The sequence below is a fragment of the Gambusia affinis genome, linkage group LG04 (genome assembly GCF_019740435.1).
Source record: "Gambusia affinis linkage group LG04, SWU_Gaff_1.0, whole genome shotgun sequence".
NCBI classification, from domain to species: domain Eukaryota; kingdom Metazoa; phylum Chordata; class Actinopteri; order Cyprinodontiformes; family Poeciliidae; genus Gambusia; species Gambusia affinis.
In genome coordinates this window covers 4,844,372-4,860,582 of record NC_057871.1, presented here as the reverse complement: position 1 = coordinate 4,860,582, position 16,211 = coordinate 4,844,372, and the positions used below count along the sequence as shown (strand labels likewise).

The window sequence follows — 16,211 nt, the reverse complement described above, 5'->3', positions numbered from 1 at the left end:
CTTGTTTGTCTTCTTGTTTGTTATTGTTATTGTCTCTCTCTCTCTCTCTCTCTCTCTCTCTCTCTCTCTCTCTCTCTCTCTCTCTCTCTCTCCCTGTGTGTGTGTGTGTGTGTGTACATGTTTTGTATTAACCATATGTGTTTTAGTCTGTACTGTCTGGCAGGGGGGCAAGCAGTGGAAATCACCCTTTGCTGTAATTGGTTGTATTTAAATCTAAATTGTTTATTAATGCACAATGTCTTAATCAAATAAAGATTTGCAATAACAATTACAGAAAAGTGTGTAATTTTTTTCCCCAAAAAAAGTTACAAAAATAAATGTAATTGAGTAAATGTTAGTTACTACTCACCACTTCCAAATACTGATTTATAACATGACTAATTACTGGCATGTTCCATCCCTAAACCATGAGAATAACAGATTAAATCCCAAATTTACTCAATTTCAAACAACAGTTACAACTCACAAACATTAATCTAAGCCGGTGGGTTTCAGAAAATTGTTTCCGTGGAGTTACTGAATCCAAAAAGTATACACTGTCTCCCTGAACGCATACTGCACCAAGCATGAAAAAACAAAACACACAGACCACTCAATGGACAGATTAAAATGACAGCAGGGGCTGTGAGGATAAACCCACACAGCCAAGCTCATCACACAGACAGACACACATCCACCTCTGACACAGACACAAGCTGGGGAGTGAAAACAAACCTTAAATCCTGCCACCAGGAAAATAAACATGCATTGTGTGTTTGTGTGTTGCAGCTTCTGGGCAGTCGCCATGTGATTCCATAAATCCCTAAACTAAAGAGGCAATCTAGGCATTAAAAACAATGGATGTTTATGTGGTGACCCGTTTCTCATGCGCACAAAGAAAACCGTGTTTCCTTCTCTGAACTTCCATAAAACGCATCAGTAAATCAGACAGAATGGTTCTTATTTTTGATTAACCACTTGGTTAATGTAGCATAAACTTGTAAATGTGGTTCTCTTCAAACATTTCTTTCTTCTATGTCATTAGTGAGTACAGAGAGCTTCAGACTTGGGTGAATTTCCCACCATGTTCTTCAAATCAAATTGTTTTTTTTTCTTGTGCTGCTATTATTTTAAGATATTAATAAAAGTAAAGTTTATGGCAATCATAGAAGGTCTACCAGCCCCTCCCCCATTTATGAAGTCAAACAAATTTGGTCTCAATCAACACTGGTATTTTTGTGCTGCTAAGATTTTTGTTTGTGCTGCTCTTGTTTTGAAGATATTAATAAAAGCAACAGTCAAAAGTTCAACCAGCTCATCCACATCACCCAAATCAAACATAATTGGTGTCAAACATTTGTACTACTGTACATTTGTGCGGCAAACATTTTCGTTGGTGCTGCTATCATTTTGAAGATATTAATAAAAGTCGGGTTTCCAGAGATCATAGAAGGTCACCAGTCCCTCTCACATTTATAAAATCAAACAAATTTGGTGTCAGTCAACAATGCTACATTTGTGCTGATATGTTTGCCTGTGCTGCTTTTGTTTGGAAAATATTAAGGTTCAAACCCTCCATTTTGGATATAAGTCTGAAGATATGGAGGCAATTGGCCTAAGATGCCTTTATTGAAGTACCTCAGGCTGAGATGTGGTTTGTTAGTCTTTTAAGACTTTAAATAAATCTTAAACCTTAATGATAAAATGTGTGTGTGGTGTTCTTCAAGGCAGATGTTACACAGACTCCTTTCAGTGTAATGAATGCTTTATTATCTTGAGTAAATTGTTTGTGATGATTTTTAATTTTCTTGTACTCCTGGGATAATAATGTTTTTTATTGTCCCAGTCAGTGATGTTGGAGCATTTGCACATCAATATTTATACATTTGGCCTCAATAATACAAAATACACAGCTGTACTACTTTACACACAAAAACCTAGAAAGCCTAGTTGTAAATATAACATAATTAGTGACAACAATAGATACAGTCAACAACAACAACAAAAACAAATGTAATTCTGCCATAATGGTCCCTCAGCTTTATTTCTTTTCTAAATTTGTAATAAAGAAAAAATACCAGGTGATTTCTCATCTCACTGTTGGTTTCGAGTAGGACTGGGCGATATGGCTAAAAAGTAACCAGATTTGATCTCCGATTTTAACTGATTTTATTTGAGTCAATTTTTTTCCTTAAAAAAAATAAAAAAAATAGAAATGGCAGAAAATGTCTTAAAAACCGGCTTTTATTTTAATCATTCTTTCTTTCAGTTAACCTGAATTCTAAGTCAAAATAAACAGAAACTGTAAAACGTGCTTTGCAGTTCTGGGGTGAGTTAACAACCCTCCGGTTTCTGAATGCATTGGTGAAAAAGAAAAATCCAAATTGTCCAAAAATTAACTCTCCAAAACCAGAACATTTGATTAATTGCTAAAATCAATTTATCTCCCTAGTTTTGATGTGAATTAAAATGCAAAATGCAAATAATTTTAGCTTTCAGAATTATTGTAGTTCTATTAAGAGACAATAAATCAGTGATAAATTGTTTAATAAAATATTCTTGGAACTCTGGTCCAGAACAGCACGGCATTTTGGGAGATGTAGGCAGAGGAAAGGCTTTCGCTGCTCAATCTCTCACTACTAGCTAAGCAAAGTTAGTGGAATCAGCTAACTCACTCACCCTCTGGTTACCTAGCAACAGTCTGCTGGGTAATTTGGCCAGCAGCAGTTTAAAGGTTCGGCATGGAGTGGAAGCTGTGGATAAAACAAGAAAGGTCACATCACCGGTTTGGTAGTATTTCAGATATTTAAAACAAAAAACTAATTATTGATTTTGACTGATATGAAACGATTATAGCGTTTTGTGGTTGTTTTTAGCCATATCGCCCAGCCCTAATGAAGAGCGCATTTTCAAGCTGGACTCTTGGTTTTGCTTATTTTGTTGGGCACTTATTTTCAGGACTAATGGGATTTTTTTTCTCAGAAACACATAAGTCATAGTCAAAATAATAACATTGGTGACAGTAAGTGACCATGTCATTATAACCAGCTAACCAGTATGCCCATTGTGCATGTTTCCATGTTTTGAAGACTCCTCGTCTTCACAGTCTGACTGGATAAGATCTTTGTTCTCCTTCTCAGACTGGCGGACAGCGATCACATCCAGCTGCGCCTTCTCTCTGATTAGGCCTCTCCGGTGATAGAAGAGATAACATGGCAACAGGAAGCCAACCAGGGAGAAGATGAGAAGGCCAATGTTGATCTGCAGTAAGAAAGTAAAAGTGAGTACTCTCTACAAGCCCGGAGATGTTTGACAATGTTGACCATGATATATGATTGAGTGGCTGGAACTCTCTAGTCCAATACTTAATTGGTTCAATTCTTACCTAAAGAACAGAGACTTCTTTGTGTCAATAGATAACGTCTCAATGGAAAGGACAGAAATCTCTTGTGGGGTACCACAAAGTTAAATACTGGGACCCCTGATAATTAATATCTAGCTTCTGCTAGCTCAGGTAAAAAACAAAAATAAGCTACACAGAGAACACACAGCTCTACATTACAATGTCATCATTAAAGAACTGAACAGATGCTTAGAACAAATAAATATGTGGATGTGCCACAACTTTCTCAAGATGAACAGAAACATACTGAAGTTATTATCTTTGGACCTAAAGAGGAACCATCCAGAGTCAACACACATCTTCAGTTATTACAGCAAGAAACTCGCGATCAGGTGTGAAAACTACACCCAGACTCTGATCTGAACCTTCAGAGGCACATAAAGACTGTTACAAAGTCAGCCTTCTATCACCTGAAGAACATTTCCAGGATTAGAGGACTAATGTCTCAGTAAGATCTAGAGAAACTCATCCATATGTTTATTTTTAGTCACATAGATTACTGCAACAGTGTCTTTACAGTAATATCTTAAATCAAATCCAGAATGCTGCTGCTAGTGCTCTGACTAAAACCAGGAAGATAGAGCACATCATCCCTTTATAGAGTCCCTACACTGGCTCCGTGTAGCTCAGAAAACAGACTTTAAAATACTTTTGTTAGCTTATAAGTCAGAATATGTATTAAAGATCTGCTGTGGTTGTTTCAACCTTCCAGAAGACTCAGATCTACCAAACATGGAGAAGCAGCATTCAGCTTCTGTGCACCACAAATCTAAAGAAAACATTCAGAAAACTGCAAAACAACAGAAACACAGAGTTCCTCTAAGTCTAGATTAAAAGCCCACGTATGTAGAGCTGCTTTTTATCCATAATAACTGGAACCTTGATCAAAATATTTGATGTACATTTGATTGACAAAATGTAATGTTTATTGCTTATTTCTTAGTTGGTTACTGTATTACATTTTTAAGGCGTAAAGAACTTTGAAATGCCTTCTCGCTGAAATATGGTATACAAATAAACTTGACTACTTGTGGATGGTGTCCGTCTGTAAGAGCTCCTTACCCAGTAAGGGTTTCCGCCGAGGTACCCCACCATCAGTATGAAGAGCGGCTGCTGGAGCAAGGCGAACGCTGCACTGATTGTTGATTGAAAACCCGTCAGAGTCCCAAAGTGGTTCGCTGGATACCTGGATGAAAGGAGAGTGGAAATGAGAGAAATGTGGCATCCTTAAAGATATTTGACTACAATTAGGATATAATAAATAATAAAAAAACTGTCTCCAACCATCTCAGAGACAGTTTTTACCCTACAGCAATAACAAAACTAAATGCAACCAAAACAACCATTAATCATCATGAATGATGTGTGTGTGAGAATGTGGCTGTTCTTATTTATTAGTTGTTTTTTAATCAGTTATTTGTTATGTATCTCTTACATTGTGTGTAAACTGTGAGACAGTTATTTTTAAGCATATGCACTGACTGAGGGCACTTTTTAAATTTTGTTGTTCTTGTGACAATGACAATAAAGATTTATCTATCTATCTTATCTATAAAAAAAAACTGGACAATAGTCAGATGTTGGTTCCTTGCTGGTGCTGAAGAAGAATGAAGATTTAAGCAAACAATTCAAGATCTGGGAAAGGGAATTGTAAAAAATAAATACTATAAAGCAGGTTCACCCCTGCTGTTGATTCAATTCAAAAGTAATTTATTGAGCTCAAAGCGAGACTAAATGTTGTTGCAACTCATATAATTAAAATGTTATTGTAGGTGGTGATGACTGTGGTGAGTGAGGAAAGAAAACCTTTATTTATAGAGCTACAACAAGCTAAACTGATCTGTGTTGCCTTTGGGGTTGCAAAGGCAACACAGATCACACCCAGACTCTGACCTGAACCTTCAGAGAGGGGAAGCTGCATCTTTCTGTCTTCGTTTCATCATCTTTGATTGAATTAGTAGCAAGTCTAAAGGATTTTAAAATATCATCTCATTGTGTCACTCACACTGCTGCATAGAGGCCTCCACAGCAGGAGTGGATAAATCCCCTAACAACGGTGTGAAGAGCAAAGGACAACACCTGTTAAAGAACAAAACAGAGAGCAGGACGCACATTACAGGACTGTGGTTATTTGCTTTTTACCTGCATTAAAAATGTCCAAGATTTAATTTTTTGTTGTAACAATGAAAGGAAACGAAAACATAACATGTGACACCAGAGATCTCAAACTCCAGTCATCAAGGCTCAGTGTCCTGCAGCTTTGAAATGTGGAATTGCTTCAATAAACAAGAGTTTGGGACGTCGTTTGTAAATTACACAGTCAAGGATTAACAGGAATAATTTAGTTTGTTAGCCTCTTATAAGAGAAACAAGAGGATTCATTTATCAAAGACATATTTTCATCATGTTTTTCATTCATGTTCCAGTTCCAAATTAAATAGCTTGCCAACAAAATATTTACTTTGTAGCTAATTTTCTAACTAAATATTCTTGGAGCTAAATATCTAGCTTGATAACTAGTTTGAAGCTAGCTCATTAAATATTTAGATTGAAGCAAGAATATTTAGCTTGACAACTGAACATTTAGCTTGCTAGATAAATATTTAGTTTGCAGTTAAATGTTTAGCTTGATAATTAAATAGTTAGCTTGGAACTGTGACATTTATACATGTATGAGTGACATGACAAAATGGGACAGTGACAAATAAAGCCCCAAACTATTTATGTTAATTTTTGACTGGACACAACATTCTGTCTTAAAATGTTATAATGGTGTACTGAAAAATGACCGAAGGAGCTTTCAGTTCATATTCTAGTGCAACATTTTTCCTAACCTGTATGGGCAAGTTGTCAATCAAAGAAATAACTCCAAACATGACCAGTAGGAAGTTGGTGAAAATGAAGGCTCTGATGGCATTGCTCAGTTTCTGGATCTTTCTGTCTCTCTTTGGGGGAGATGAGTTGCTGAGGAAACAAGTATAACAAGTTTGTGCCGATGTAACATGCTTCTCATGACGTTCCCCTGCTTTGGAGTATTCATCCCACTTGCTGTTGAATCTCATCAGCCTCAATATAGTCCAAACATTTTCCTACCTTTTGCTTGTTGATATGTTTACATGTTCCTCTTCACACTCCTTCATCCTCCAGTCCATGACGTAGCCAATCATTGGACACGTCACCAGACACAGAAGCTGCATCATACCAAAGATGGACGAGTAGAACGCCACTGGATAAGACAGCCAGAGTGAAATCTGTTCAAATATGTGAAAATACAATCTTGACTGGAGGCTCAGGATGTTCCTGATAGGTACCTTGGTCCTCCACCTCCTTCCGTAGCTCCAACCCGGCTGGAAGACAGAACAGCAACTGTAAAAGTTAAACTCAACAGCTCTAATAAATGATTTTGTGTAAGCCTGTAGTTTACGCTTACGGTTGGGGTCGCCATGAGTGACCAGGAACTCGATCATCTTATTCATGGCTCCCATGAAGAAGATCAGCCTGAGCTGAGTGATTGCCATGACCAGGACGCTCCACAGGAAGATGGGAGAGCACACAGACTGACAGATTGGAACCGCAGCTGGTAGAAATTACAGCAGATTTATTTTTGTCATTTCAATGTGTGCATTTTTATGGTGAACGTAAATGGAGCTAATGCAGCCAGCCACGGTTTGTGTGGAGTTGGAACCTAACAAAGACCTTTGAATGATATTTTTACCAATCAGAGTGCCAACAGATCCTTATGAATGATCAGATCTGCATAGCTCATAACAAAGCTGTATTTACCCTTAGAGGTGCTTTCGGAGTGTCTCTTTTCAGATTCTTGTGGTTTGGGACTCACTGTGTCCTCCATGATCATCACATTGGTGATGTACCTGTCCCCAGTTATCCTGTCCTCTGTCACAACCCCATTCATTCTCATCGTTTTACTGCCAAGAGAAGATCAAAAAGAGGTAGACAGAGTATAGAAAGTGTATTATTATCATCATTATTATTATTTTCATGGTTACTGACGTGTATCTGCTGTCTTCTGGAGCTGGGAAGGATTCACCCGGCCAGTTCAGGAAGCAGTTGAGAATGACTATGCAGGCCAAACCCGTCCACACCCACATGATGAGCCGGAACGACACACCAAGGTCATAAATCAACTGATGAGAATCAGGAGGAAAATTATGGAAAAATATAAAGAGATGTAGAAATGGATTTTAAAAATTCACCAAACAGTAAAGCTAATGTGACACCGGATATTTTTGAGGTTGCCCTCCGACCTCTATTATCATACTTGACATTAATTACTCCTCTTTTAAATGATTTTTTTTTTTTCAAACACTTGGTAAATTTTTATTTTCTTTCTTTGATGCACTCACAATCCCAAACATCTGGTCTTTTTCACTTGTGGGTGAGTGCGCACCTTGATTCCCAGGAAGGTGACTGCTGAAGAAGCGTAGGAGCCAATCATCAGGGAAAGGATGGTCGAACGTAAGTTTCCAAACATGTTAGGCAGCTGTAAGAAAAGGATAAATTAAAGTAAAAAAAAGAAAAACTGGTGGTTTTTTAATAATATCAGCCATTAGAAATGCTTGTTATGACACTTGACAACTGAAATTTCTTAATAAATATTTGTAATTTATGGTAAAAGGTGACCTATTATGATTGTTTTTTATTTGTTTATTTAACCTTTATTTTATCAGGAAACAAAAATATTGATATTTAAAACATATTTTTCATAGGTGTCCTGGCCAAGAAGCAGTGACAAATACAGCACAAAAAATACACAGTTTTAAGTCAATAATTCCTTAATAATGATGGAAAAGAACTAGTTCCACTTGCAGATTATGTCACTCACAACATGGTAAAAATGTCTTGTTATAAGTTAAATAATCAGTTGTTTTTTTAAAACCATTATTAAAGAATTATTGACTTAAATTAAGCTTCTATATATTTCAGAAAAATTTCTTGTAAGTTAGTTTTGTCTTATTTCATCCATGCCTTTATCTTCAGTCGTATTGATTATTGTAACGGCGTCTTCACAGGTCTGTCCAACAAATCAATCAAACAGCTGCAGCTGATCCAGAATGCTGCTGCTCCTGTTCTCACTAAAACCAGGAAGATAGAGCACATAACACCAGTTTTAAAGTCTCTCCACTGGCTCCCTGTAGCTCAAAGAATAGACTTTAAAATACTGTTGTTAGTTTATAAATCACTGAATGGTTTTTCACCACAATACATTAAAGATCTGCTGCTGTTGTATCAACCTTCCAGACCTCTCAGGTCTTCTGGTTCTGGTCTGCTCTGCATCCCCAGAACCAGAACCAAACGAGGAGAAGCGGCATTTAGCATCTATGCACCAAAAATCTGGAACAAACTTCCAGAAAACTGTAAAACAGCTGAAACACTGACTTCCTTTAAATCTCAACTAAAAACCCACTTGTTTAGAGTTGTATTCGAAACGTAATCAATTGCAAATTTATTGACGGAATCTGACTATGTTGTGTTTTTATTGTTGATTCTATGTTGCATTGTATTTTTGTGTTTGATTTGATGTAAAGCACTTTGAAATGCCTTGATGCTGAAATGTGCTATACAAATAAAGTTTGATTGATTGATTGATTGATTATTTCTGGTACTGAGATATTTCAAGACACTGGACCAACTTTGTAAGATTTGTGTTTTTGCAAAGAAAACTCCTTTTTCCCACGGCCGTTTCTCAATACACAAGAACGCAAGAATGTTCTTGAGTTCTTAGCTAGTACGTTCCTGCAAGAACAGTTGAAAGTCTGTTCTTACCGAGTTCACAAGGACGCAGTTCGCTAGTTCATCAATTAGAACAGAGCGTTCTTGATGATGTCGTCACTCAGCTTTTCAAGACTCTTTTCAGAATTTCAATAAATTGTACAGTTTAAAACAGGAATTATTTTACCATTTATAATTGGGACAAATGTTAACAGATATCAAATGTTAGGGCTGAAACGATTGAGTGATTCGAGTACCCCGATTATTAAAATTCCTCAAGGAAAATTTATCTGCTTCGAAACTTTGTTAAATTACGTTTTATTATTTAGCGCTCCGTGTTCCGGCTTGGGTTGCTAGGTAACGGGTCTGGGTTGCTAGGTAACGGCGCAGCGCCCATGGAACGTGACTTAACTGTCGGTAAGTTTTTGAAACGGCTAAATTCCCAGACACCAAAAAACGTTTTTTGTTTATTATTTAAACACTTGGGCTGTTTTTAGAAGCAGATGAGATCCAAATAGAAGCATAAAAATGTGAATTCCTCTTTCCGTTTCTTGGCTGTAATGTAAGGGTGCCGTCAGCAGGAGGCGGTACAGCTTTTAACCCGATCAGAATCTGCTTCTGTCAACCTTTCAATTAAATGTGTGCCGGTCCATGTGAGCATTTTCTGACTATGTAGGGGACCGTTTGTGGTGTGTGAGTGGGTGTGTGTGTGGGGGGTGCGCGTCGGTGCTAGTTTTGGAAGCACCAGATCCAGTTCCACTTGGTCTAAATTCCCATGCAGCCTCTCAGCCAATCAGAAACCTGCCTAGTTGACCCACCCTGCTCCTTTTGCCTGTCATCATCTGACCTGGCGAAGTCCCAAGGCATGGCCTGTCCTTTCTGTCCTGCTGTGTGTGAGAATCTGTGGACTTTCTGGGTGTGTGTGAGCAGCTCATAACCCACTTCCAGTTCACCGTTTTACTTTTCCACTTTACCATTTGAGTTTTTATAAAGTATTCTTTCGACACCCTTGTAATGTTTGTGGCCATTTCCGTATTTATAGATTATCAAACCAGTTCAGCAAGAGTGAATTTAGAAGAAGCAAAAACAGAAATTCCTATAAAAACCTGCTACTATATTAATTTTAATGTTGGGTGTCGAGATATTTCTGTTCGCTCCACTTGTATGGAGCTAAATTGGGGTCATAAAATTTACACACAAAAAAAACCTGAAACATTATTTTGAAACTGAAAACAATTTGAAACAGAAAGATTTGGAACTGTAAAAAGGTTTCAAATTGAAAAAGGAAATTTGAAATTAAAAAAATTATTTGAACCTAATAAAACTACTTTTCAGGTTCAACATCTTTTTCTCTAGCTTCAGACTATTTTTTCTTTTCAACAAACTTTATGACCCTAATTTAGTTCCATAAACCTGTTGCTGCAATTCCTTTAATATTCACATCCAAAATGGAAGATTGATTATGACAAGAACCGCATGCAGTGTCTTGTGGTACTGGCAACATTACAGCTGTCTATAGTTGGAATAAAAGTTTACTGAGGTGAAGCAAACATACACACACCCACACACACGCCCACACATGCACACACACACATGCACACACACAGAGTTTATTTTGTATGCTGTTTCTACAAGCTAAGGACTAATAATGACAACACTATTCTTAGTTAAATCTTACTATTCAGCCAAAGGTGTAAATACCCCAAATTATTCGGATCCATTACAGATTAAGATGTTATGCACTGCACAAACATAAAATCTAACCAAATATTTTTGGTCTATTTTCTAGTGCAGATATTTTAGTACATTTAAAATGAGACAAAACTAACTTTGAAGTAACTTTTCAGTAAGATATAGGAGCTTATTTTAGGTCAATAAATCCTTAATATTGATGAAAAAGTCCCAGTTGTAAATAATAATCTGTCAGTGGAACAAGATAATTTTCGAATATTTTAAGTTACATGTCTTGTAACATTATAACATGGGAAAAATGTTTGGTATTAAGTGAAATAAGCTGCCAGTGGAAGTAGTACTTAATTAAAATCAATATCTAATTATTGACTTAAAACAAGCTCATATAACTGGCTGAAAAGTCCCTTGTAAGTTAATTTTGTCTTATTGTGCCATATATCTAACTTCAGCATTGTACGTGTGTTCATGTGTGTGTGTTAGTGTGTGTGTGTGCGTAGGCGTGTGTGGGTGTGTGTGAATCTCACTGTGAGTGATGTGAAGGTCAAGCAGATTCCTCCAAAACCGTTGAAGGAAACAGCAAAGAAAATGAGGACAGAGAGCGCTGATAAAAAAAAAACAAAAGAAGAAACACATTGCAGCCACAATTTATTTTTGTTTTGGACTTTTTTCAACCAAATGTAACTTATCCATGTGCCAACAATTAGTTATGTACAAAAAACCCCCAAAAGGTGGAGTAAGTCAAGCTAGCAGCTAAAGTTTAATTTTTAAATGTAGGTTTGTCGTCTCACCTTCAGGGTCATTCGCAGCGGCAGCCATCATTGCACAAGACGCTGCGAAACAGGAACTGAAACACAAATATTGAATATCACAACAAACAAAAATTGATTTGAATTGTTAGAAAAACACCTATTTGTTTTATTCTTAATGCTGCTGTAGTGTCAGGTTGGAGGTATTCCACTAAATACAGTGAAAAAAGAACAGCCTAGTCAAAGTAAAATGATCAGATAATCATCAGCATATCATAGAAGAGGAAATGTCAAACATTATTCTGGGATTATTTAAGTGGAAAATATGTTATTAATATTTAAGGACTGTTTCTCAGTTTGACATATCTAAGAATCTAAATAATTCATTTTATTGGTCCTTGTCCAAATTTTAAAAACAAAATATATTAAACTTTAAATTCAGTGTTTGCTCACTGATGTTAGTTCAATCAAAATGCTGCACTTAAATACCACTTTACATTTCAAAATGAAGATCGATTAAAGTATTTTCGTTAGTTTATTACTTCTTTAAGGGTAAAATCAGTCACCATGACAACATTAGTATAATGTAAGTTGATTACAAATTATGTTGATAGCTGCATTTCCATTTACCTTGAAATATTTGCAACGTGAAATTTTGAAAATAAATTTGCTTAATGGAAACATGGCAATTTAGAGAAAAAAATAGTTTTTCATTAAGTTTTTGCATGAGGATCAGGTGGATTTTTTTTGGCTCTATTGAAATTAGTTCATTTTGCAAAACTACAAACACTTCTTTGGAATCAAGTGATCAACAACCGGCTGTTACTACTGGTGGAAATGACAAAGAAGATGACAGGAAGGGATATGTTTTTATTGACTTATCCCATAAAGAAACACATTTACGAGTTATTTTAATTACGTTTCCTATTTAATGGAAACACTGCAATTGCAAAATTGTGTTGGGGGGTGGGGGGGGGGGTTGTTTTACTTTAGCACAATATCACCAAAATTTTACACACATTTGACATGGAAACAGCTATTTCTATCGTAGCCAAATGATGAAATATCATTCATGGGGGACCCTGAATGAAAATCTGTTCAGGGCCCCAAAAAGGCTTTGGCCGCCCCTGCCATCAGGTTTCAATGCGCAAACAAACCAGCTTATTGAAACAGTATTTTGTAAAACTTCTTGTCTCATTAACGAATAATTTTTATAAGGTTTTAATCTGTCGCAGTTCTTTCATCTGTAAAAGCGGTCGTACTCTCAATCAGAAACATTTTGATCAGAAATGAGTGCGGTGTCAGACCTGCCGATGAGTCTGATCGGTCGGGGTCCGAATTTATCCATCAGGATTCCCAGGGGCAGCGTGGCGGCGCTCAGGAAGAACGAGCCGATGGTGAAGCCAAGATTCAGCATCTCCTCCTGCTCCACACAGCTAGGCCATCTGCCACCCTCCACCAAACTTCTGTTTGTGGCAAAAGTTTCATTTTCTGGATAAAAAAACCAAAAAACAATCAGTTATAGTGAAACCAACCTTTAAATTAACATTTATTGGGGACAGGTTATTGTTCACTTAGGACTGTCATGTAGTTTGTTTTCTCACTGCAAAAACACAAAATTTTACCAAGTACTTTGGTTTAGTTTCTGGTGCAAATATCTTAGAACATTTGAAATAAGACAAAACTAACTTTTTTAATTGTCAGTCAGATATAGAAGCTTGTTTTAAGTAAATGATTTTGACTAGGAGATTCTAGTTCTACTAGCTGGCAGATTATTTGACTTAAAACAAGCTGATATTTGTTGCTAAAATGTGACTCATAACTTAGCTTTGTCTTATTTTGAATTTATTAAGATATTTGCACAAGGAACTAAAAGTAGTTTGCAAGATTTGGTGTTTTTGCAGTGCTTTTTTTTTTTTTACACACTACTGTTTTGCTTGGTGTTTTCTTCCACTTCCTGCACTGTTTTGATTTGGTGATTGTGATTGGTTCTTTTCCGTCCAGGAATGAGCTGATTGGCTGTGGACAATCGCTTTGTAATTGGCTGGTGGTCAATTCAAATTAAATTTCAATTTCAAAAATACTTATTTGATCCCAGAGGGAAATTATATTTAGTTGTTTCCATCTTAACAATGTTGTTTGCAGGTGAAAGACGCAGAAAACCTTTTAGGCCATTTGTTGTTGGTTAATTAGAAATGTTAATGCTTTTAGATGTTATTAATATTTGCTAATCTCAGACATCAGGATTACCAACATTTTCAAAATGCTAATGTACAGGGAATCTTTTGGTAATCTCTTTAAGTTCAGAAGCTAACATACATCATGATTAGTTCCTGCATGTCTTTGCAGATGTCAGAGCATTTACCTACGCAGAGGTGGGAATAGAAGCCCTCGTTCTTCAGCATGATGAGGAGCGATGCCCAACCCAGCAGGACGGCAGAGAAGAAGAGGTTCTCTATGATGGACGTGACCGCCATCCACCATCTTCTTCGGTAGGCCTGAGCCAAACTGGGAGCCATGACAGCTGCAGACAGCGAGGAACGCATCAATGCACCAAACAGGATGGCAGCAGAAACCTACAAACTAAATTACAGTTCAGTTCATTCAGTTTGATGACAGTTCCTTTACAGAAGGGGTGTTCAAACTGCGGCCTGGGGGCCATTTGAGGCCCTATGAAGGATTATGGGCGGTCCAAATGGAGCAAATTTGATGCAAATGGACACTTTCTCAACTTTTTCTTTTCAGATAAATAACATTTCCTTGACAAAATATTAGGTACAATCAATTAATTTCCACATATTGATGAGGTTTTTGTATTCATCTTAACTTTGGAGAAACTGGAACTACAAACAATGACCCATTTTTTCAAAAAATAAAAACAAACAAATGTTATTTCTCACATGAGAAAACAATCATCCCAAAAAATGCAAAAACTCCAAGCCTTTTTAGTATCTACAATGATTTACACATCCATTTACTTCAAAAATCTAACCATTGTGTTCATTTCAATGGTTAGACCTTATGCAAGAAAAGTGTGTTCATTTTCTTTATGTATCCTGCAGTGACAGTTATTGTTATGTACAGTAAGGCAGCGCTTTGCGAAGCCAAGAGGAAGAAAGAGGACTCCAAACATGTGCAGAGCCAGAGGGTAGCTGTGACTATCAGGTGTCATGATCGCACACACACACACACACACACACACACGCACACACACACACACACACACACACACACACACACACACACACACACACACACACACACACTCAGCAGAAACCGCAACATGCATAGAAAGTGTCAACCCGTCATAATTCATGACGGGCAATAAAATGATGGGATAGTTTGCTGGAACCGAATTACTAGCTAGCTAGTTAGCTACTCTCGCTAGCTAGTTAGCTGCGGGTCGTCAAACTCGTTTTTATTTTAGGCCATATAAACAATGTGCTGAAAGAGAAAAGCCCCATTAATAAACTGTTACAATATTAATAAATGGATATACTTCAAAAACACAAACTTTTACTGAATATTTGTCTAGTTTCTAGTGCAAATATCGTAATACACTGGAAATAAGACAAAACTAACTCATAAGTAGCTTTTTCAGCAAGTTAAAGGAGCTTTTTAAATCAATAATTTCTTAATATTCATGAAAAGTTTAATATTTTTCATGAATATTTCCACAGACAGATTATTTCACATATAACAATATATTTTTTCCATTTTATCAATGAAATGATCTGCCAGTGGAAGTAGGACTTTTTCATCAATGGACACTTTCCATTGATCAATGGAAAGTGATGGACACGTGTGAAGTATCGACTATAACTTCACATTAAATGCAGCAGAAGTAAGAAACACTGCCACCTGCAGGTGGGAGTTAGCATCATTTCAGCACAATGTTTAAACGTGTTTTTAAGTATAAAAAAATGCAAGAATCTGTTGATTTTGAAATTCCGTGATCACAGAATCACAAACAACAGAAGCGACTGATTTATGTAATTTGTCAGTAAAAAAGATAAAAACTGCTTAGACTGGACTGATAAAGAATAATAATCGCAACCTCATATATTTTGCTGAAAAGTTACATGTAAGTTAGTTCTGTCTTATTTCAAGTGTAATAAGATACACTTGGCCAAAAATACTTGGTCAAATTTTATGGTTTAAATCACAAATTGTTCCTTTTTTATGTTTTGCATAAGTATAAATTTCAAGAAAATGCATTTTGGCTCTGGAAAATGTTTCACTCATTCATTCTAAAATACAACAATAGAATTAATAGCTATTTATTTTAATCATATATCAAGTATTTAGAGCAAATTGGGATTTTTTTTTAAAGAGACGATGTAACTTTGTGGCTCTGGAAAAACGGAATTTTGCAGAAATTACTCTTTGGAGGGTGAAGGTTGCTGACCTCTACCTCAGATTAACCCAGTGAGCAGAGCAAGCAAATGCATCACGCTGTCATTTACTGACCATTACCTCACCCACCTTTAGATCTCTGACAGCATGGAAAGCATCAAACTACTTACTTCCCCTGGAGGTTTTGCTCCCAAATTGGAAAAACAAAAATCCTGAAATGATCTTGGAAATTTCTGCCGAGGCTCAGATATCGTTGGCTGTGAGCGGCCGCTCCATACGCTGGCACATTAACACTCACATTGACC

General features: G+C 36.7%; 1 protein-coding gene across 1 annotated transcript; it reads right to left on the bottom strand.

Moving 5' to 3' along the window:
• Positions 1-1,726: 1,726 nt before the first annotated feature.
• Positions 1,727-16,211, bottom strand: slc43a1b (solute carrier family 43 member 1b). Its single transcript, XM_044114783.1, has 15 exons — positions 16,077-16,211; positions 13,916-14,074; positions 12,858-13,041; positions 11,593-11,648; positions 11,329-11,405; positions 7,791-7,883; positions 7,394-7,527; positions 7,166-7,308; positions 6,813-6,959; positions 6,694-6,729; positions 6,476-6,608; positions 6,217-6,346; positions 5,388-5,461; positions 4,445-4,568; positions 1,727-3,240 (listed from the first exon to the last, which is right to left on the bottom strand). Exons 2-15 carry the CDS (start codon positions 14,067-14,069, stop codon positions 3,028-3,030), a joined length of 1,698 nt encoding a protein of 565 aa, XP_043970718.1. The 5' UTR covers positions 14,070-14,074; positions 16,077-16,211; the 3' UTR covers positions 1,727-3,027.